This window comes from Solanum pennellii, chromosome 3 (genome assembly GCF_001406875.1).
Source record: "Solanum pennellii chromosome 3, SPENNV200".
NCBI classification, from domain to species: domain Eukaryota; kingdom Viridiplantae; phylum Streptophyta; class Magnoliopsida; order Solanales; family Solanaceae; genus Solanum; species Solanum pennellii.
The window spans coordinates 1,709,735-1,734,979 of NC_028639.1; the positions used below are offsets into that span (position 1 = coordinate 1,709,735).

The 25,245-nt window shown below is 28.7% G+C and overlaps 2 protein-coding genes across 2 annotated transcripts in view; both read right to left on the reverse strand.

The window, feature by feature from the left end:
* Positions 1-6,710: 6,710 nt before the first annotated feature.
* LOC107012687 lies at positions 6,711-8,519 on the reverse strand. The gene has a single exon (XM_015212596.2). It carries the CDS (start codon positions 8,317-8,319, stop codon positions 6,883-6,885), a length of 1,437 nt encoding a protein of 478 aa, XP_015068082.1. The 5' UTR covers positions 8,320-8,519; the 3' UTR covers positions 6,711-6,882.
* A 14,155-nt stretch (positions 8,520-22,674) lies between these two features.
* LOC107014611 (cleavage and polyadenylation specificity factor subunit 1) overlaps positions 22,675-25,245 on the reverse strand; it is a 43,078-nt gene continuing 40,507 nt past the window's right edge. Inside the window, exon 26 of the mRNA XM_015214589.2 lies at positions 22,675-23,521. Within this exon, the coding sequence (XP_015070075.1) occupies positions 23,407-23,521 (115 nt within the window). The 3' untranslated portion in view covers positions 22,675-23,406. The remainder of the gene's footprint in view (positions 23,522-25,245) is intronic.

The window sequence follows — 25,245 nt, forward strand, 5'->3', positions numbered from 1 at the left end:
ATAAAATTGAACAAATAGACACACTTGTCCTACATGTCATTTTTTTTCCTACGTGGTGTCCTACGTGTATTTTGCCATGTAGGACTCATGTGTTTATTTAATTAAAAGTTGGATAGTTAAAGTGTTTGTTTGTGTATTATGAAAGTTGGAGGTCAAAGTTAAAATTTAAAGCCAAGTTTAGGGTCCAATATATGTATTACGTCTTTTTTTAAACACATTATTTTCCTAAAAATGATATTTTAAAAATATATAATGCGTATCTTACTTCAAATTTGGAAAAGATTAAGAGATAGCAACATTTTTCTATTTTACTAGGATGTTTTTTTATCGTTATCCAAATGAAAATTAATAATGAAATTATTATGATCTTACCTACATTGTGAGATAAAGAGGTATTATATTTTAATGTTAAAATGAGATTAAGAAGAGAATGATTATTTCCTACTTCTTTATTAAGTTATAGTGAATTTAACAGAAAAAGAAATAAGAATTGAGTTCTTTAATAGTAATAATTTTGTTAGCAAAAGAATATGTTTAAAAATAATAAATAAAAAAAAACCTACTGTATTTATTAGAAAAATGACATTAAGTAATAATAAAAAGGACATTTTAAAATCAAATTATTAACGGAAGACATTATTATTTTATTTCACATAGTTTAAAAATATTTTCATCCTTATTCCATTGTTTTATTCTATTGTGTAATAAGATTTTCTTGAATATGTATATGGACTAACTAATTAAGACTCCACACTCAATGGTCTACATTCTCATTATTAATCGAGAACTCTTATTAATCACCATGATTTTGATTTGCAGCATTGGATTGTTTTAACTTCTATGCAATGGCGATATAATTGTTTTTTTAAAAAACATAAGTAGGTAATTATACGATTATACCATGATCTAAAGGGTATGTGACATGTAAAAAGAAAATTCATTTACTAAATAATTATTCTAAAAAGGACGATGAGAGATAAAAGAATGATACAATTTCATAAGTATGCAATAAAGTAATTTTATTTGCACCCAATATAGCTAAATTTTCATCTACATAAAAATAACCAAAATTAGCAATATACGTATGGGCATAAAAAATTACTTTCAACAAATTTACATGTATATGCACTGTATCTGATATTTTATAAATATGTATATTCGTGTATAGATGATGAATAACTTTGTGTCAGAGATGTATATACATTTATTCACATTGTTGATACAATAAAAGAAAAGACATAATGCGACACCTGAAGTTGTCCCGAATTTTCAAAAAGACAACTTAACTATGCAGATATCCTATTACCCCCCTAAACTATTCCTAACATATATATTACATCATTTTCAGATCAATTCCAGATTTTAAATGACAAGTATAATCACACACCAATCATTGTGTGACACGTGTTAGTTCAATTTGAAATATTATTTTTTTTCATTTTAAGTTTTTCTTTATTTCTTTCTCTTACTTTTTGACTTATTTTAGTTTTTACTATTTTTATTTTAATTTCATTTCAATTTTAATTCATCTTCCACCCCAACTTTCAAGCTCCCTCCATTTTCTTTCTTTATTTCTTCTTCTTCACCTCCCATCCTCACCTAACCCCACACCCATATCAAGTTGAGCCCCTCGATTTTCTTTCTCTTTTCTTCTTCTTATTTGGTAACTTTTTTCTTTCCTAAAACAAAATATCCTTAAAAAAAGCCGTAGTTAATGTAGAGCGGTCCAAATCGGCTAATCAAATTTCCTAATATGAAAATTAGGGAAATCCTATTTTTGATTATTATTTGGAGTCCATAAAAGTTTCCTCTATATATAAGTAATTATAACCCCAAATACATCATTATATGTACAGTCATACTACGATTAATAAGTTGCACAAAAACACATTATAACCAAATAATTAAGAAGAAAAAATGACTTCTTGTCACAAAACAGAAAACCCAACTTTATGCCCAAGAAATTGTGGTTCCAACGAAAACTCAAGAAATCACGATTCCTATGATCGAAATATATTTATTCCATAAGATGTTTTCTCTAACTAATAAAGCCAGAAAAGATGATTTGATGATCGTAAGTGCGATAGAGATATTTTGCGAGATTCATAGGTATCCATTAATGTCATGTATACTATTGTTGAGTACAAGATAATAAATTTAAGCCACAACGTTCATTTTTTTCCGCCTCAGTATTTGTATATTTATTTCCAAAATTAGACATATAACTAGAGTAAATGTGTATTTGTCTGATAAGAAAAACGAAACAAGAAGATGATTAATTTATATGCATAATTTAAACTAAAACGATATATTTGAACTATTTGTTGGATGACAAGGATATATATGCATAATTTTATAACAAAAGATATATTCACTCTAAATCGCATGGTTGAGAAATATATTTGTCACTTTGTCCTTAAAAAATCCCTGCAAGCCAAACATCACAGAATGTTATTATTTGCATTGTTTTCAAACTTAGACATATATATGAAGTTTGAACTAAAAAGATACTTGGCTGAGTACTTTTTAATCAATAATTACTGATTTTAGCGATACTTTTTATTATTTATTGTAATACATAATAATATTTGTGATAAATTTGTAATAGGTTTTAAAAGTAAAATGTACATGCAATATATCATATTAGAAGTATTTTAAAATATTCTCATTATGTTTACTTGGTAAAAAATTGACACATCTATTAAAGTGTTTGATAAATGTATTATCCATTAATAAAATTTTGTATTATACGTGTTTTTATAAATTATATCTATAATATGAATTAAAATTATATTATAAGTATGTTATAAGTGTCCAATGAAAAAAAATTATTATTACAACAAATAATAAATATTTTCTTAATATTAATAACATTATCTATTAGGTAAGTTTCCAAATTAATATCCCAAATCAAAACCAAACAGAATTCTGAGAGAGATAAGTCCTAATTTGAGCATTATTCGGATTATCCCTCTCCCTAAATATAAGTAAATTATAACCCCAAAGTTCCAAACACAACATTATACACCAATCACTATTTTTTTATTGATCTTGTATTCCTAAAAAAATTAGAATAATAATTTTGAAGAAGTTGATAGGAAAAATAAAATTTAAAGAGTATTTTCAAAATCAGAAAATTAAAACAAATAGAGAAAATAAAATTTAGAAATACTTTACAAAAAAAATTCTCAAAAAAGAAAATCGAGTCCATTGAATGCACAATGTGTCCTTAAGGAAATTATCGCCTCAAGTATCCGAGGTTAAGAAAATATATCTTCTCAGGATACAATATTACTCACCGATGTATTGATACTTAAAACTACTGTGTCAACGACCCACTTAAGCACACTTGCAATACTAGATTTAGTAGTAGTAGATGAAGGACCAGAAATTCATCATTAAAAAATGATAGAAAATACTCCATTTATAGATAATAAAGGGTAGTGTAAACAAATGTTTATAGTGCCTTATCGGAGGGTCACAATGCAATCCTTTGGACAGTCACAATCTATTGGAAAAGTCACAATTTTTTTAATATAAAAATCGCAACTCCTTATAAAAATTACAACTTTTCATTAAAGCTACGACTCTTATTTTTCATTCGCACTTCTTAAAATCCAACACTACTAGTTTGAAAAAAAGACATTATAATGAAAAACTCAAAAAAAAAAAAAAAAAAAGAAACTTGTTGTGACAAAACAGAAAACCCAATTTTATGCCCAAGGAATTGTGGTTTTTATGGAAATCCAAGAAATTCCAATCTCTATGATGAAATATATTTATTTCAAAAGATGTATCCTCTTGCTATTAAAAGATGATTTGATGATCAAGTCGAAGTCTAAAAGGAAGTTGGGATTAATAGAGTTCAATGGTAAGTAGGATGAAATATTTTGCAAGAATCATAGATATTCAGAGGAATATGCATGCACTTTCAATTTCAAGTCTATAGAAAGTGTAATTTTGGCTAAGAAAAATCCTCTATGCAAAGCTTATAAACTCAAAAATATTATCTAAAACGTTATCGTCTTCTATTATTGCATGTATACTATTGTTAAGTACAAGGTTGAAAATCTTTAAACCATAACCTTCAGAATTTCTCTGCCTTAATTCATTCTTTTAATTTATTTTTCGTCACTCACTGCCTCCACATTTTGAATATATGTATATATAATTAGGGTTTATGTGTATTTGTCTGATATGAAAAACAAAACAAGAAGATGATCAAGTTATAATTTTAAAATATATTCCATTTTTATTTGAAAGTTACATGAATGATGATGTTGTGTGAAAATATTCTCCAGTAATTACAAAGAAATTAGAAAATAATAAAATCTATTTTTGTTGTTCAAACTTCAAATATTTAAGTATGAAATTAGACTTAACACTCTCTAACTGTAGACATACATATGAAGTTTGCAATAATACTGAAATTTTAGCCAAATGACTAAAATGTACAATTTTTTTTTTAAAAAAATATTGTGTTTATATTTTAAATAGCAACGTTGAAGTGGTTATTGGTGCAAATTTCCCGGGTTATCATATGTTGGGGCCTGAGAAAATTATTTTAAATTATGGCTAAACATTAAATAATTTTAAATAGTATCTCACGTATTCAAACTTATGTATCCTAAGTATGAAATATGGTAGAGGAAGTAATATTTAAAACTATCGAGAATTTGAGTAATTAAAATCTAAACTAGTGAGATTTATGTAGTTTGCCCAAAAATAAAAATGACCAAATGTTTTTTATTATGATCAAAGTGATCAATTTAATGTAATTTTATGTATTATTGTACAACAAATATGGCAACAATTTTTGTATTTATTGCACAATAAATTGGGTAAAAGGAATAAGAAAAAACAATAAAGTGATCAATGTAATGCAATTAATTATGATCAACTGATCAAAATAATGTATTTGACTAAACTTGCAATAATTTATAACTCGTGATTGAAGTTTAAATAGTAGCCCCAAAATGGCTATTCATGCACCTCACCCAAATAGATTTTAGTTCTAGATCAATGATGTTGCCATGTAGCCGAATACTCTCAAATAAAATATTATTCTATATATCGTATACATCTTCGAATATTATAAAAGGATTTAGTACAGTGGATGAAGTTGTTTCTCTCGACATTTCAAATTTGAATTATGGATATGAAAAATCCTTGGTAATGCCCTCCCCCGAATGGTGCCCTATACGGTGCAAATTCAAAATAGTTGAGTTTCAATACGCATACCGAACACCAAATACTAACCGTAATAGTTTAAGGAGATTTTTAACACTTAATTTTTTTTACGACATGTATCATCACTTGGAACTCTATGAAGTAGTTTTTGAAACATGATATACTTACATATATAGCATCTATGTTGCTTGGACTTTTCAAAAATATCAAAGCATGTCATATCTGCTCAAAGGGTATTTTAATATGAGGTAATGATAATTCAAGGGGATTTTATAAGCACCCAATAATTTAAAAATGGAACTTATAAAATGATGTTAGTTCAGCAATTTTTAACCTATTTAAAATTTATGTAAATTTTTAATAACTTTTTCGTCATCTACAAGTGCGACATTAAACGCGAAATATGTGTGAAGTATTTTCCCATTGTCAAAACATTTTCAACTTAACAAGATCTAGTGTGGATCTAGTTCAACACCAAATCATACCACATCAATTTGGCTTGTGTCATCAACCAAAGATTGTTAAAGCACAACACAAAAGAATCAATGGAGAAACTTAGAAAAAGATAAAAAGAAGGTGGATGTCACAATATCAAAATGCAATATCTCAACTATAATATGTAATCTTGAATATTCTGATCCACCAACTCATAATATAAGGTGATGCATTAAAACCTAAATAAAAATACTAGGCAATTACACAAGTGGGGTCACCCCACTATAACAAGGCAATGTCTTTTAAGTTTTATTATGATAAGTCTCCTCCTCTCCCCAACAATATATGCAAATCACAAGTTGCTTGTTTCTATGTTTTCCATGTAATAAATTTTCCAAAGGCCCCATATTTTCAAACTCTTTTATGTGCATATGCATTTGGACAGTGAAATACAACAATGGCCTACCTTTTGTACACAGGATATGGCTAACTCTTGTCCCAATTTTCATGCATGCACTTTACTTTGTTGCTCCCCTTTCTCATTGAATTCTAATTGCTAACACATACGCACTGACAATGTAAAGAATTTTATCACAATCAGACCAATTTCACTTGTTATAATGCGTCTTACTTTTTAAGTAACTAATGAACTTATTATATTTTAGATAATCTGATTTTACATCTATCGATTCAATATTTCTTTCTTTTGCACCACATTAATAATTCTTTCTACATATTAAAGTGGGGTTAGAAGAATTTAATGTAATCACAATTTGACCCCTAAAAAAGATCATATGACACATGGAGGATCCAAAGTAGGAATTTGTTGTTTAATTATAATCCTTCAACTCACCATAAATAAGGGACCACTTAATACTTATAGTCTATTACCAATCATATCATCAACCAACTTATTTGTGGTTTATCTTCAAGTATTCTTTAATTATAATGTAAGTTAAACAATATTTTCTCAGATTTGTAATCTTGGACCTAAATTCCATGTGATACCACAATAATAGTAGATACAAGAATATGTTCACATGCCTGCAAAATTCAAATTTATTCATACAAAACAACATCTCAAATCTCAATGAACTTTGAAAATTTTGACTCAAATCTTATAGTAATAGTCTACAATTGATATGATACAATATACAGATTTGTGTTAAAAACAAAACATACCTTCCATCTAACAATCCTTCAAATTATATAATCTATTAATTAAAACAAAGAGAACTTAGAACAAACAAGAGCAGACTAATTACTTGAATGCTTCAAATTCAAGAAGTTGTTGAAGTTGGTACACTCAAACAAGGCCTTAGCATTCATTTCTCTTTCAAACCTCCAAATGTAGTTTAGACCAACTAATAGCTCTGTTATGGCAGCTTCAGTCTTTTCTTGATTTGCAAAATACAAAGTTTGCAGCAAGAGTACATTAGTTTTTGGAACTAAGTTTTGTTGTTCAAAGCTCCTTTCACTTTGCCATTTGATCATGTTATGTGCCAAAGGTGACAACCATCCTAAAATCTTTTGTAGGGCATCTTTCCATTCACCAGCCAGAACTGGATCACTAGCCGAAAATCCAACTCCTTTTAGTCTTGATCTTAATGATGATCGAACGCTATTTGGTAACATGGAGTATAAATCATCTCTAGCATCAACTCCAACTAGTTGTGGTGATCTTATCATTTTTTCCATAACAATGATCAAATTAGCATAATGTAGAGCAAGTGCAGCCGCGCCTAAAGTAGTCGTTGGTGGTTTAAGTAGCTTAGTATTTGATTCGAAAAATTCATGATCTGAGACTTTGAGTATAGGGGGAGGATTGTTCATCAATGGACCAGAGACGAAATTGCATGTGTTGTGATTTTCTGAAGGATAGACAGTGGCTGAAGCAGAGAGACTACGTGGGAGTGAATTTGGATATCCATGATTGATACCAAAAACAAGCTTGATCCTTGCTAGTGTAGTGAAAATGGATCGAGCTAACAATGATGCAACTGTATCAAAGCTACGACACCATAAAGATCGCTCTTTTAGATACTTAACTTCTTGTTTCTGCCACAGATACTTCTGTCGTAGCTCAAGTATCTTCTGTTCTTTGATTGAAATGTCAGAATCTTTGAAATGGGAATTCGAATTCGAATTCGAAGCTTTCTTTAAACTATTCTCAAGTACTGAAAGCTCATCCATTTGTCGATGAAGCAGAGCAGTTGTAGTGACAAACTGATCCATTTTCTTGATTTTTAACTCCATATCCTTCAAACTAAGAACCCAATTATAAGGATCACGACCCGTATTCGCGAATTCAGTAAAGAATCGATCAAAGCTTCTGAGATGTGAATCTTCACATCTCTTACTGATTCTTGATAAAGATTTCGCAACCAGCCTTAAATTCTCCACAATCTCCGCACAAGCAAGGCCTAAAAGAAAAGCATCATCGTTTGAGACAATTTTACGAACACCTTCTATGCATATTGACTCATTACGAATTCTTATCATATTTTTCTCAGATAAAAATTGCCATAAATGGAGTAACTTTGACATCAATCCAGAGATCTCAAATGCTAAAACCCCAACACTTGATTTCTTGATCACCGCCGTCTTTGCACGTGGCGCACCCCCTGATCTTACTGTAACAAAGCTGTGTGCTATCGTTTTCTTCACCTTATTCAACCATGTTTCCAGCGCCATGATTAAGAATCTGAGAATTCAATAATGTGTCAAAATGGGTTTTTGAGTAAAGAAGAAAGAAGATTGATTGATGAGTTTAATGAGAAAAATTTTTAGAGAAAAAACAAAGAGAAAGAAACAGAGAGAGACAGAGGATTAGATTTAGAAGAAGGAGAAATAATTGGAGAATGGAGGTTACAGAGATGAAGATAAAAGCTAAGTGATTTGAGGGCTCGTGGGATGTTTACAAATAGTCACATAACGCAGCTACACGTTGAAATTTTGCGAGACTCTATTAAAATTTTATTTAGTTAGAATTTTACGAGATTATTCTATTTTAACTGCTCGTTTATAGGTATTTTGAATATTTCATAGATCAGATCGAAAAATACTTCACTAATAGCATTTGATTACAGAGAAATCTTTCTAAAAATTATAATTAAAGGAATAAATAGATTTATACTTATTATTTTATTAATAAAATTATATTTTTTAATATTTTATTTATAATTGTAATATTTTTTATTGGGCTTTAAAATTTATTTATTGAAAAAATTATGGTATTGATTGAATAAAAACACTGTATAGTTCCAGATTTAATGACCAAGCGTGGTTTAAATTACTAATACAAAATGGTAATTTGTCTCTTTCAAGTTGATGTACACTTGCTATCCAATGGTAGTGGTATATTCATTACTCTTCCTTTTCCAAGTATAAAATAAAATATAGAGCCATATGATTCTTATATTAAACTAGTTTCATTATGGTATAATGGTGAAATTATTTTATCATTAATTAGATATTGAGAGTATCGATTTCAAGTAGACTCTGATTTAGACGAGGTTCTAATATTTATTCCAAATATCAAATGAAAAACTAAAACAAACACATTATATGACTTATATTAAAAGTATATAGTTTTCTTTTACGTGTATATTTTAATAACTCAGTTAATAAAAGTCAAGTAATATACTTTCGATATAAAATTCAAAGGTTGATCGCTTAAATTCCGCTTTAGATATTAAATTTGAATTTGGAGATTATGTGTGTCTAACATAAGTCAGGAAAAGGTAACTTTTATTTTCCAGTATGTTTGGCTACAACATGAACATAAATACTACCTTTTTTTTCCCCACTGAACAATGTTTGTTCTTTTTTTAATATTATTTTTCAAACTCGTTGTTAAATATTTATATTGAAATTTAGATTAGTCTGAATTCGTGATAAAAAGTTTCATATTAAAAATTAAAATATTTCCTAACAAAGTTGATATGAACTCGAAATATATGATTTAGAATGAAAGAATATTTATCACTCTATCACGATCATCGTCGATTGCGATGTTTGTTGTAATAACAATATATGAGTTGGGTGCTATCATTTCATTTTTTTTAACTTTTACTTTCTGTATTACACATTCTTCTTCTAAAGGGGGTGTGGTCACACTCAAAACATCTTCTATTATTTTTATTTTATTTTTTTTATTTTGTCGGGTTTTAGTTTCACTGGTAAATCATTGTGAAGGACATTCACTGAGCCCACTCAGGTCTATTTTTTAAATTATTAATTATATTTTTGGCCACATTTTTTTGTTTTAAAAAAAGTCAAGGAGTAGTTAGCACTTTAATGTTTTTTTTCTTTTAAAGCTTTCTGAAATTAATGTCTATTATTTTTGGATTCGATTTCAATTAATAAATCGTATTCACATCGGCGATCAAGATGGTAATCATGCTCCTCTTTCATTTTAATTAATAGTCTAATTTTAATTTAATACGTATTTTAAGAAAAAAAAATTAAAATGTATTTTAATTTTGTAATCTTGAATATATTAGGTGAAAAATTAGGACTAAAGAGTCGTCAAAAAGAAAAAATGACATTTCTATATGTGATGAATTAAAAAAAAATCCAACAAAAATATGTATTTATAAATTCAAACTATTTGAGATGCATTAAAAATTGAGAAGAAAGAAAAAAAAAATATAAGGAGTATTTAGATTTCTAAATTTTCAAGTTTAGGTAATGTCTCTTGGTAAATTAATAGTAGGGCATGAAATTATGAAATACTATGAAAGAATAAAATTTTATAAAAATGATTATGACTAATTCTGTATCTTACAAATCAGATACCAAGAAGAAAAATCGCATTTTATAATGTGTAGTTAATATATATAAAATTGTCATTTTCAGGATGCAAAAAATCCATAAATCAATTCAAGAATTAGAATATATGTTTGTTAACAAAATGAATTTTGGATCAAATACGGTTATAAAATCTAGCTTATAAAGTAAAGATTTTTAAAATTATAATATAAATAGATCATCAATTTTCCTCATCTCCACCAATGTTGGACCGATCAATACCTTCTCACATATCCAACAGTAAATCTCTAGAACATGAATAATATAATATGAAAGTTTATTATTTAATATATGATAAATTGAGATGGATTTAGCTCTAGTTTATATACGTATCATCTTCAGTGACGGAACTAAAACTTTTACTAAAGGGGTTCAAAATTGGAAGAAATAAGCACACGAACAAATTGAAAGGAATTCGACATATATTATAGATACATAAAAAACAAAATTTAACCATATATAAATAATATAATATTTTGCCAAAAAAAATTCGAATGAACCCCTAACCATAAGGTGGCTCCGTCCCTGACCATCTTAATAACATAAAGAATAGAAAATGGTGTAATTCTGCAAGCAAGGGTGTTCAAAGGAAACTGACAAACCACATTAACTTAATGAATCGAATCATAATTGATATGATTTGATTTTCAATTTTTAAAAAATCAAAATCAAATCAAATCAACATTATACTTATATATATATATATAGATATATTATATCTTAGAATGTTCATTACAATTTAAGAAAAATAAAGACGATGATTAGGATCGTATTGAAAATCCAACAAAATAGACATATAAGCGATGATTCAAGAGTGCTCTACTAAATCTAATCTTCAATTTTACGCATCTCTGTCGATGTTGGATTGATCAATACCTTCTCACATGCTCAAGAGTAAATCTCTGGAGCAGGAACATTATGATATGAAAATTTATTAATTTCATATATAATAAATTGGAATGGACTTTGCTCAAGTTATATATGTATCATTTTCATAACATAAATTGAGACGAATATATATACTATTTGATGTAGGGTAAAATGATTATTTGTTACTTCTCAATATATTGTATGAACTCTCGCTTTGATTTCTTCATTTTTCATGTCAATTCATGATGTTAATCTTTCTAAAGAATAAAAATTGGTGTAACAATGCAAACAACAAAAGAAACCGACAAACCACATCGAATCAAATAAGGGAAAAAATCGACTAGTGATATTGTTTGACTAGATTGATATGTTGAAAAGAGAAATTCGATTATATTTGATTTGATTTTATTTTAAAAAAATCAAATCAATAATATCTTTGTGCAAATTTTATAAATATTTTATACCTTAAAATATTCATTATCATGTGAGAAAAATAAAGATAATAATAATTATTAAAAAGATAATATTAAAAAGGAATAATTGCATAGAATGACAAACTAATTATATAAAATAAATATAGTAGCCACCGTTTGATTTATTTGTGTTCCATAGCAAACTGTTTGCTAGTCCCTCTCTCCCTCATATTCTCGCTCGCTACTTTCCCTCTCTCGCTCGCTTCCTTCGCTTGCCTCTCTCGCTTTATACAATAGAATCGTATAAGTTGTGTTTCTGATTGTATAAAGCGAAAGAAAATTGTATATACACATGCAAATACATATATTTTCGTCCTATACACTTATAATTATACAATAAAAGTACTTCCCTGCCCAAGTCTCTTTTGTCTTTCTCTCTTTCTCGTTCTATACAAATTCAAATTGTATATAATTTCTCTATTTCTCGTTTTATACAATTCGATTCAATTATATATTCTCTGCCCTAGTCTCTTTTGCCTTTCTCTCTTTCTCGTTTTATGCAAATTCAAATTGTATATAATCGTCCTATACACTTATAATTATACGATTCGTTTTATATATTTCGTTTTATACAATTTTTTGCCCGCTCAAGTCTCTTTCTCTTTCTTGTTTTATACAATTCGCTTCAATTGTATATGTATAGCAAATTATATATACGTGTTTGTTACGGAGCACAGTTATGCAAACTTTAATATAACATACAAATATAAATTTTACGTTTGCTATGTATGAAAGTTTCCCTATTAAAAAACCAACAAAATAGACAAATACTCGATCAATTAAGAGTACTCAATTAATTATCCAAAAATAACATAAAGAAAATTCAATCTCCGAAAGACATGTCTACGATCGTGCCTAGTTGAGCCGTTCATCGAGTTGCTATCTGAGACCTTGTTATAACTTATAAGTAATTGTTAAATTTTTTTCATAATTTATATTTCTTAGCCTATTATTTCAAATTTAAACTTACAATTTTTTTATGGTATACAATAATCTTTATATAATAAGAGTCCATAAACATTTAGTAACTCACATAAATCTCAAATCAAACATATTTATTTTTATTATCTTTTATAAATATTTAATTAACACTTTTTTTTAAGTTTCATTATTTTATTATTGATGACATAATGTTTTAACATAATGTCATGACTTAACTTTATTTTAGTTTTTCTTGGAATAGCCATTAAAAATTTAAAAAACTAATATATTTAATATGATAAATAAGAGGGAAAAGACTCAAATATGTCATTGAACTTTCAGAAAAGACTCATTATACCATAACCATTAAAGTAAAGACTCATTCATGTTATTATTTTTTTAACAATGATTTTGCAAAATCATTTTTGACACGTGACCAATTAAATAATTCGACAATGTCATCAATTTTTTTAATAAAAAAAGTAATTCAATTTTTGTTTAGAATTTTATTTTTTAATTTAAAAAATTGACTAATTATAATTCGACCACGTCATCAAATTTTTTAAACAAAAAAATTTTAAAAAATTTAATTCAATTGTATTTTCAGAATTATGATTTTTTTAATTAAAAAAATTGATGACGTGGTCGAATTGCAATTGGGAACGTGTCAAAAATAGTTTTGCAAAACTATTGTTAAAAATAATGGCATGAATAAGTCTTTTCTTAAACGATAATAATACAGATGAGCCAAACTTTTAACAGATAATATAAATAAGTTTTTTCTAAAAATTCGATAACATATTTGAGTCTTTTTCCTAAACAAAAAGTTGTACACCCTTAACTAACTACAAAGCAATGAGTAGTGACATATTTTCTTTGGTGCACGGGGGCCTTTAAGTTTGACCAAAAATAATGGCAAATTCAATATATTATTAAGTGATTAATTGTGAAATGGTGATGAACAAGTGGAGAATGTGTTGTTGAGATATATGGGAACATATATTATTACTTCATCCTCAACAGAAGCATGCATTATAGATTCTGAAAAATAATATCAAATATCAATAAAAAATTCAAAAATAATTATATAATCACATTATTTGATTATAAGATAATCATATTATAAATATTAGTAATTTACAACCAACTATAACAATGTAAGTAATTTAAAGTTTATAGATAATGAAAACAATATCTGTATAAATAATTTATAGAAAAAAAATCACGATCATATTTAAAAAAAAAAATTTCGTGATCATATACTTTATTTTATTAAATTAAAAAATAGACCACTACGTTCACCTATGTTTGGACAATGATAATCATTCACATCACGTATTGGGTTTATAAAATAAAATAAATGGATTAATGTAATAACATTTTTTAAAAAAAAAAAAATATAAAGTAGAACTTAATTATATATTTTAATAATACTTTTATATCAGTCTATATTGATGGGCTATAATTAAGTTAATTATTTGCATTTTGATTAATTGCCTACCATTTTGATAGAATATGATAGAATCGATAATTCATGTTTTGATGATAGACAAGAAGCGCAAATAATCAGTAGCAAATGTACGCAGCAAAAGAAGCCAAGCTCGAGTCCAAGATCGAGTAAAATGGGTCAGCCATGTAATCAAGAAAATAGAGTTATTTGTCAAAGCCAAAAATAATATATTAAAGGTATAAGTTGATAGAAATAAGGAAAACCTTAAATATATTATTAAGGAAGGAACTTGTATATAATAAGGATTGTACTTTAAAAGGGAATCCTTGTTCAACAATAACTTCCTTACCTTATCTGATAAGGAGTGTACAAGGCAAAAGAAACTCTATAAGAAGAGCACGAGGCAGAGGAAGAAAGATACGACTTCACGCAGAGAACAAGGGAGAATTATTCATCAAATTGAAGTCTTCAAGGTTGATAGGTTTACTACGCTTAAAATATTCTTGAGTGAGAAGGTTTTATCGTGTAGAACTATTTGTCTTGTTTTTGTTCTTAATTGTAATTTACAGTTTATTGTACAAAGGGTGGGTTTGGCTCTTTGTAGGGTTGAGTGTTAGTGAGAGTTGTAACAAAAGGTGGGTTTGACCTTTTGGAGAGATCGATTGGAGTCAATCGAGGGAGTAGTAGAGATAAGTCTTTTTGATTATTGAGTTGTAATCACAAAATCTTATAGTTGAATTAATAAAACGAGGTTTTTCCTTCCTTGAGTGAGGAAGGTTTTTAATTCAATAAGTGTTTGTGTCTTTACTCTGTCTTTACTTAAAAGCAACTTACACGAACCTGGTTCGTGTTCTGGGGTAAGGTTTCTTCACCTACCATTTTAAAAACAGTAAATAAGATGCTTGCTTTCTTTGTCGGTTAATTAATAGATGTGCATCTTACATTTCCATGTCTTGATTTGAGTAATTAAGGGGATTAATTTTCTAATCTTGTTTTATAATATTTATAATATAATGTAAATTATAATAAAAACATATATTATATAGAACATTGATCTATTCAACTCATTCTATTATGGAAGTTAACATAATTTTGTATTGGAGTAGGAAGAAACAAGGAAGGTGGAGGTATTTATTTAGATTCTATACATGTATTAAAAGATTCACTATATATGAATATGATTGTGAATTCAATTAAAAAAATAAAAATTAAAAAAATTGTGAATTCAATAATTCCCCCCTTTCAAAGTATTTGTAGTAACTTCAAAAAATAGCTACTGTATCTAAAATTATTAATTATATTAGAAGTTCAAGATAATTTTTTTTCTTCTATTTTATCCTTGGTAATAATTATTTTGAAGATTGCTTATAACTTAGAGTAAAACATTCAATAAATAGATATTATATCTTACAATATGAATAAAGCATAAAATAATTAGAACTCTTTTTAAAATAATGTTTTTTTTAAAGGGCGTGTAAAAAAACATTTAGATGATGTGAGTAGTATTACTCCCTCACAATTATTTCAAAAATAAATTTTCTATTTAATTACCCAAATCATTTTTGAAGACATAAATTAATGAAATTAGGGTGGTAAAATAATCATGTCAAACATTAATGTTTCTTTAAATGAGTGTGTCAGAATCAAATATAACAAGTAAAAGTGAATTCGAAGAAGTATACATATACATTAATTAATCGACACATAAATTTCAAATTTTAAATTCACCTCCAATAATGATAAATTAAAATATCTTGCTCTATTTATTTAATTATACAAACACCTTTCCAATTTCGAAATACCAAATATTTTAATTTTGACGGTAAAACATTAAGAGTATGAATGTACGTTAGATAAATATAGGGATGAGGTGAATGGCCTAAGGCAGCGGGATATGTAGTAGGAAAAATAATATTATAATATATAGTTTATAGTTATAATATATAGTTTATATTTATTTATAATTATAATATAAGAATAAAGATGTACGTAGAACTAGAGAGAAATGTTGGAAAAAGGAAGCATTTGCTTCAAATTTAGATATTACAATTACTGAAAGGAACGAGAAATTTGTCTAATTAAATCTCACGACAATTCGTCAAATCGTTGATCTACACAAACATTATATATTTCTTTTCATCAATTCACGTGTTGGTAAAAATGGTGCCTATATATAATTATTTTTTATTTATCCACTACTTATTGTTATTAAATACATTATTTTTCTTTATTATATAATACTATACGTACAAAAAATAAAAGATAAGTAGGAATACTATAAAAGGATAGGTAAACGATAAAAATGATTATTATGTAATAATAAATACAAGATGAGGAGAAAAAAGAAGTAACGAAGCAATCACATCAAATCGAGTGTTACATAAAATGAGACTTTCATATTGTTACATAACGATGATTTTAATGATACAATACAATACAATAAAATTAAGTAAGAAACACTAACGACATATCCAGCGTAGTCCCACGTAGTGGAATTTAGGGACGGTGATGTGTACACAAATCTTACCTTTATCTCAGAGGTGATACGAAAAATACAAATATCACTTCAAATAAACCCTCGACTCTAATTTTTAAGTAACAATCAAAACAAATATTATATTTAAATTAAACCAACAAAAAAAATTACCACACAATAAATAACAACCATGCAAACAAGTTGTATAAGGAATAATAAATGAATTTGTGCATATTATAATGATGTGGAATGAGTAGTTAATCTTGCCTAATAAGGATAAAATATGAACAATAAATTCTTTTTCTCTTGATACACACACACACACACATATATATATATATATATGCGCGCTAAAATGGATATTTTGGATCGAAAAATTTGATCAATTTTAATACATTTTTTTATCTGAAATTTGCTTGAATTGGATTATTTTTAATACTTAAAGATGTATTTACGTAGTTATTTCAATTTTTTTATTGACTGACATTAACCCTAAACCGTTGCAAGGAAACATAAAAAAAGTTAATGGACAAATAAAAAATTTAACTAAGCAAATATATTACAGTAATATTGTAGAAAAATATGGCATGTTATCTTCACAATATATTGAAGAAGTATTTTCTTTTTTTTTAGATGTGTAAATTGAAATCAATTAATTAATTAAACAGAACACCCTGTAAAGAGACTAACCTAATAATAATATAAAATAAAGAAGCCTTTCCTTTTTTATTTTTGTTTTGATTTCAGTCATATGTCGTGAAAATCCCTCACATGCAAGACAGATCCCATGTAAAAAGATCACCTTGTTTCCTAAGTGTTAAATTATACGAAAATTTAAAATTGATATATTACTTTTTTTAGTATATGTAATGTAATAGTGACATTTTACGATAATTAAAATTCCATCTCATTACAATACGAGATAATATAGATTGATGTATTGCAATATAACACATATATATGTGTTCAGGAGTGGAGCCACCTTGGTATAAGGGTATTCATCTCGACGGAAAATTATATTATTTATACATAGTTAAAATAATATTTTATGTATATATAGTAGATGTCAAACCACCTTCGGCTACTCCGTGTGTCAATTTTTATGAATTTTGAACCCCTTATTGAAAATTCTGGCTCTGCCACTATGTATGTTAATCTATTAAATTATTTAGATATATTTCATAAATATCTACGATTGTGTAAATAGTTCTATATTTACTCAATAAAAGATAAGATAATGAGTATTCAATGCAAAAAAAAATAAAAAAATCTATCTATATATATATATGTCACACAACAAATTATTTTTCAATGAAGAAAAGAAGAGATAGTGCATGTGTGGAAGACACCATGAATATGTTGTTGTGGGGTGGGGTGAGGGGGGGGGGTGGTTCAGCAATCACTACTTAATTAAATTAAAGCATAGTCAATATAAAATTATGGATTTTCTGTTCCAATAGTAAGAAACATTTAGGAATTTCTGCAATTATATATATCCATTTTATTCCAAAGAATGCATAATAACCATCACCTCTCCCTTTTCTCATTTGAGACTTTTAGTCAAAACACAAAATCAATTACTCTTATATCTATGGTGGAGTTACTATTTAAAAATTGATACGTGTGTTTGCAACAAATTTTAAATATATGAAAAATAAATAAATCATACAAATAAAATATGAAGAAACATAATTTTATTGATTAAGATAGCGAGTATAATTCTGTTGATCCCTTGATTCTACTTTCCTAGGATTTATCCATGAATCGAGGGCCGTTAGTAGCGTATTTCTCGAACTAGGATGATTTAGATTTGACCTCTCTATGTGAATAATCCATCAATTTGTGGAGTATTCGAAATTTTGATCTCTTTATGGAATTTTCGAGATGCCTTTTAAGGGAATTTAGTACCCTTTATATAGACATAAAATAGGGTTTAGGGTTGAGTGGCCTCCAAGAATCCTTATCTGAGTTGAACAGAATTTGTAGAGTCCCAACTCGAATTGAACGCAACTTGTAAAGTCCTACAAAACTTCAATGTCTGCAATGTGATCAAATAATAATTTAATATTCTGATCCAAATACAAATTTTCAGACAATACATTATTAGAGAAATTAAAACAATAAGGAGAATATAATATTGTCGCGGGCTAGAAATGACTAGTTTAAATTATATATATATATATATATATAGAGGAGAGAGAGAGAGAGAGAGAATTTCTATACACTATCGATATTATCTACGTTTAAATCTGCTTACACTTTTAAATTCATTGTCTTGAGCTATAATAATAATAGATATAAGTAGCTTGATAGTAGATAAATTTGTTTTATTAACAATGTATATAACCTAAATTAAAGTAAGTAAGAACATGTATATGTAGATTTTAATTATGTGCCATTTGACTTGTTAGATTTGGTCATTTTAATGTGATTAGTCAGATTACACGCTTGGAGACCATCATTAAAGTTCATAATGTTAGTGTACCAATTTTTTCCCACAAAAAATCTATTGTCTCAAATTCTAGAATGATGAATGAGGAAGATGCATGACACAACTTTTTGTTGAAATATATATTAATTGATTGTTCTGTTTGATGTCAAACAATATATATCGTACGTGAATTATGATGGTTAAAGTAACAATCTAAAATAGTTATATTGTTTTTTGAGTGGAGATCGTAAATTTAATATTTAAAGTTTTATATTACGTTTTAAAGATCTGAATAAGAAATGAAGAATTGTGGTTTTTATGAAAGGGTTTGTCGTTTCTACGGTGTTGTGACCGTTTGAAAGGTCGTGCGTTTTTCAAAAGGTTGTGACCTTTCAGTTTGTTTTTTTTCTCAAAGAGTTGTGACATTTATCCCTTTTTGACAATAAATAGAGATTTTCTTTCATTTTTTTTGCATCGAACTCTTTCCTTCTTCTACACACATTTCTTACAAAACAAAATCAACCGATCATGTTTGTGTGTGTGATCTCGTTGTTGTCTTTTTGAGTTCGTTGAAATTATTGAAGTTTGAGGTACTACTACTTCTTTAACGCTTAATTCGTTTTATCCAAGGAGGAAATTAATTTACAACCTCAAATATTAAATTTCTTAAGGATATACAGTGAAGTCTGTAGACTTGAATAGTTCTTTTCTATTTCTTTTCATCTTTGATTATTTATAGTTTGTTAATCCGAATACCTGAGATTACAATTTATGAGTTCTTATTGTATTTTCAAATTAATATTATATTGATATGTTTGATTACTTTATTCTAGACAACTAGAATTTAGGCTTTTCAACTTGTTCAAACTATTTTGGTTTCTCTTTAGTTTTAATTACGGTTCAATTAAATATTTTGATACTTTATTTTTGAAACGTCAAATAAGAATACTACATAAATACAACATGATGAAATTCCAAAAAAAAAAATATAATGTCGAAGGAAGTCTATGTATCATAGAGAAAGAAAATACAACATATATGCAAAATTTTAGTTGTAAAATAAATTGTCATTTGGAATAATCTTTTATTATTTTTGTTGTCTATGCAACAACAAAAATCATAAAAACGACAAATTAAGAGAAGCATTCAGTGGTTGACTAAAGTTTGTGGCATTGAAGTGTCTTTAATACTTCTCAACACTAAAAACGGTGATGTTTTAAAGTGATATCAGTTGTTCCTGTTGGCTCATGATTTTTTTTATTTAGAAGGGTTTTCACGTAAAAATTTTTATAACATTTTATTTTCATTACTTTTACCATATATATTTTTGTGCTTGTCCACGTTTTCTCAACAAAAGTCTCCAACACCTCCCAGATTTCGATCGTCTAATATGAAATAAAGATAAGCTAATATCATCAATCATTAAAGAAGTTAGTGTTACTAATTGAAATCTGAAAGGAAATTTTTAAGATTACCCCTTTAACCTCTAAAGAAACAGGCTTAGATCACATTCTATTTTAAGTAAAAACAACTCTATTAATATATTTATCACACATTTAATTATTTTTGACTAGTAATATACATAAAACAAACTTTTTGAGAAAAAATCATTTTTTCTCACCCTATTCATTCACTGTATCTCTTCCCCTAGGTTCAACAGTGCATAATGTAGCGACGAACTACTAATGAATTACCAATCAAAAATTATATTACCGATATAACTCATCAAAATAAAAATTTCTTGCATGCTCAAAAATTGTTGACTTGGAAATATAAATAACACCAATTTTTTGGAAGATATAATAAAGTGATAATTTTTTGTCACAATCAAGACCCCCTATTGTCAAATCCCAAACAAACACCTAAGAGGGGATGAGAAATTCAAAGTTAAATAGGTTTATATACAAAAGAAATTAGGCAAATAGCTGACCTTTACTAAAAGATAAACTTAAAAAGTTTAGAAAAGAAATAAATTTGCATGTGAAAATGTATTCACAAAAGGACATTGACCAAAATGTTATATTCTTTTTTTTTAGGTACAAATAAATAAAGTGAAGACAAGAGGCATGCCTAAAAGCAAAAATAACTTTCGACATTAAATTAATTTGGCGTGAGTCATATAGCAAGGCGTAACATTTGCCTTAGCAGCATGCATTACTTTCTTTCATCTTCAATGGAACAGTGTAATAATAAGGTCTTCTTTTTCTTCATTTCTTTTTTTTCGAAATTATGCGTCACAAGTTTGAGTTATAATAGTACTTTCTTAGTCAATGACTTTCCAATTGTACCTTTTAATATCTAATTCAACTTGAAGATTAGCTAACGCCCTTTGTATTTTTATTTTTTATGATTGTCATGTTCAGATCAACTTTCATATCTTGATTAATTCCACGAGATATATGCCAGCTCTCATCAGTAATAGGTACCAAGTAACGCGAGCAAATGAGAAAAACTAAACACACGTAAACACTCGTAAACTATATTAAGGATTCGTTACAGATAGAACTCTCCCTTCTCTCCATAACAAATAATAATCTTCTCTTCCCACACGTATCCCTTGATGGGACCAAATTTAAGATCTTTTTAAAATTGAGGAGTTAGCTTCATGATGGGCTTTTTTGGTAGCATTTGAAAGAGAGATATAACAACAATATCTAGTGATTATGGACTATACACAATAATGTGATATGAATGGGACTACAAATTGGAAAAAGAGGAAGAAACTAATCATGGGAAAGGAGGCCATATGCTATCTATAACTTCACTAATCTCCATTGCATTCTGATCTGTGTCCCTCTTTTTCTAGACATTTCCAAAAGCATTTGTCCCAAACTATATGAATGGATTTTTACTTCTTTATTTCTATGATATTCTTTTTCATGGAAATATTGGTCAAGTCATAGAGTTTAAACATTTAAAAGGGTTAATATGGCCGCTTAATGCTTCTTTATGATTTGTGTAAACACGGTAAACCGACCTTTCTACCGCTGAGCTATTGAGGAACAACAGGAGATTCGATCCCGTTCCCTAACCCATGAGCAATATGAGCTAGAAACTTCCTTCATAATACCCAAAACTTCTTCGTAGTGGCTCCCTAGCCTCATTTCAAAAGGAACCTCATAGTAGCTCTATCACATTATATTTCATTCATATTCCAATTCTATTTATTTAGTATCCCCTTGGTATCATTGACATAACACATGTCATTTAAGTAAAAATAGGAATAAATCACACCATGAATAATCAGGTATTTATTAGCTAGGTTCATAGACAATTGCATACCACACCTCTTTTTTTGGCAAAAAGTAACAGATTATACATATCTGTACCACAAATATTTTCAGACCACCACTTCAACTAGATCAATATGGGTTGTCCATCTATTAAGTATTTACTAATGCGTCCAATAAACTCCACTTTTTCTTCTCTTTTGAGAAGCCATGGCATCAATAACTAGAGCTTTTCTCCTTTGACCATTGGAACATTCTTTCCAAATGTTCACATCCTGAGTATACACACGTGCAACGCTTTAACCCAGATTTTGAACTAGTGAAGCAATCATTAGTTAAGAAAAGATGCATACATAAAAGAAAAGAATCAGAATTGGAAGTAAGGGTATGGTGAAAGTGACAAGGGTTTTCGATTCGAGTATCACTAATCCACCCACCACATAGTATGTTTCTAGAATGAATCAGTATGAACTACAAACACAGAATGCTTTAAGGGAAAGAAGAAAAAACTCTGGAAATGAAAGTGTTACTCTTAGTTATTCGGAATATGGAGCGAGGTGCCAGAAAAATATGCAATAGTTGCTAACTGTTAACCAGCAGAATTGGACAAACTAGTATTTTCGAGGTGCCAAGCAAAAATCACCTCAAATACACTTCCTCATTCAATCTATGTTCAAGCTGAATTTGACTTCATTTCTGCTCTGCATACCCTTCGTACTAATTCCCTAACTTTGGTGATGGTGTAATCACTTATGCATCATAAACATAATCTACAAGATAAGCAATGATTGGTTATAGAAGATCAAGCTTCACCTTTCATCTTAAGCAGCAATACATAATAAATGACCCTGGATTTCATACACCTAATTCATATACATTCATCAATAACAACAGAGAACCAACGCTGCTCTTGACGAGAATGATGACTGCAACGTTCTTCAGATTCATGATTTGTGAGGAAACAGCTTGTTGGGAGTTAAAAGCAGCCTTACTTCTACGAGGATGATTACTGAAGGCTTTTAACTGGTCGAAGATTACTTCTGAAATGCTCCAGTACCCCACTTACCTTCAAATTAGCTACATTGGTTTCTGATCTATACGTCCTCATTAGAGCTACATTATAAGAAACTTGTACCCAAGATCATGTCATTCAAGTTTGACATTATTTGCATCCGAGTGGTTCCGATCTGCTGAGCTATCTCAAGCTGTTCCTCCAATGGGAGCATCTCATAGCTGCAAAATGAACAAGATATACACATTAATGATACGAATACAGATGCTACTACAACTGATCAACGTTGTCAAAAAGATTGAGATACAGTGTCTTGTCACAAATTTCACAAAAATTTTCAAGCCATAACCAGATCTTAAATATTCTCACTTTATCACAGCATTAAGCACCACGAATCTCGTTGATAAGCCTTCACCCACCACCAAAAAGATGATATAATTTCCAACAGGAGATACCTACCTTCAAGCCAAGGAACATAGTTTTCCTTCTATGGAGATTCTTTGCCCCAAAATTGACTTAACATATCATGCATTCTACGGACCTGATTTCAATATAAGGGAGTGTCCAAGAATAAATGGGAGAAGAGAATGATTGCTCACAAAGACTTTAGGAGCAGAATGTATGGGATGTCATCAAGCAGTGTGCTAATGATAAAGCCCCGGGACCTGATAGACACACCATGGACTTTTCTCAAACATGATGATCTATTATCATAGAACATTTTATGAAAGAAAGGATCTTTTTTCGTTGACAGGAAAATTTAGAAAAAAATTTGAATATAACTTGCAATGCTTTGATCACAAAGAAACCAGGTGATGTGTTTGAAGGATATTACACCCATCAATTTAATTTTCACTGTTTACAAGATCATTTTCTAAATTCGGACAGAAAGATTGAGGGGCCGACGATCAATTACTTGATGATTTTCAGATGACCTTCATAAGAACAGACAAAACATGGACGCAAGCGAATGTGTGGATACTGTGTGGGGGGGTGGAGCTTCGTACTTAAGTTTCTGGCATGAATGAGCTTTGGGAAAATGTGGAATACATGAATCACCTTTTGCACAAGCACCACTAAACATTCTGTATTAGTGAATAAATCCCCTGTTTGAGACAAGGGGATCCAATTCCCTTTCTTATTTATCTTGGTAACGGAACGCTTCAGAAATATGCTCAAGACTGCTAAACATAATGGTAGTTCAGAGCTTCAAATAATGAACAGAATGGCTTGGAAAGTTCCATCTAACTATATTGATGATACATTAGTTATGTGTGGTGCAACAATGGATCAGCTTAGACACTTCAGAGTTATTGTCACAGTTTTTGAAGAAATCTGAGGGCGCCATCACATTTGGCAGAAGTCTAATCTTTCCTGTTAAGGAAGTTGAAAATCTGGCATGATTGCAAATGCATTGGGGTTTGATGTAGGATCACGTCCCTACTTATTTGGGTTTTTTTATTGTGAGAGCTAAGAACAAAGCATCAGAAATTTGGAAAGGGGTACTGGAAAGATGTGAGGATAGATTGGCAAAGTGGAAGAGTCAATACTTGCCATTGAGGGGTAGACTAGTACTGATAAATGATGTGCTGGACTAAAAAAATTTGGACTTTGGATAAACAAAAGGGGGTTCTTATGGCAAGGGGAAAGAGGACAATTCACCTAGTAAAATGGACCATTATTTTATAGCTTGTAAAAAGGAGCAGGGACTGAAAATTAGGAATCTGAAGCAACAGAACATCAACATCAGCTAGATGATGAAACGGATGTGTAGGTTCATATCTGAAGAACAAGATTTATAAAAGAAGTAATTAGTGAGTATGGAGTTCATAGCCCCTGGATACTAAAACTGTAAACATACCTTATGGTGTTGGGGTTTAGATAAACATCTGGAATCAGTCGCAACAATTTATGGACATCATTAGTTTCAAAGTTGGGGATGGGA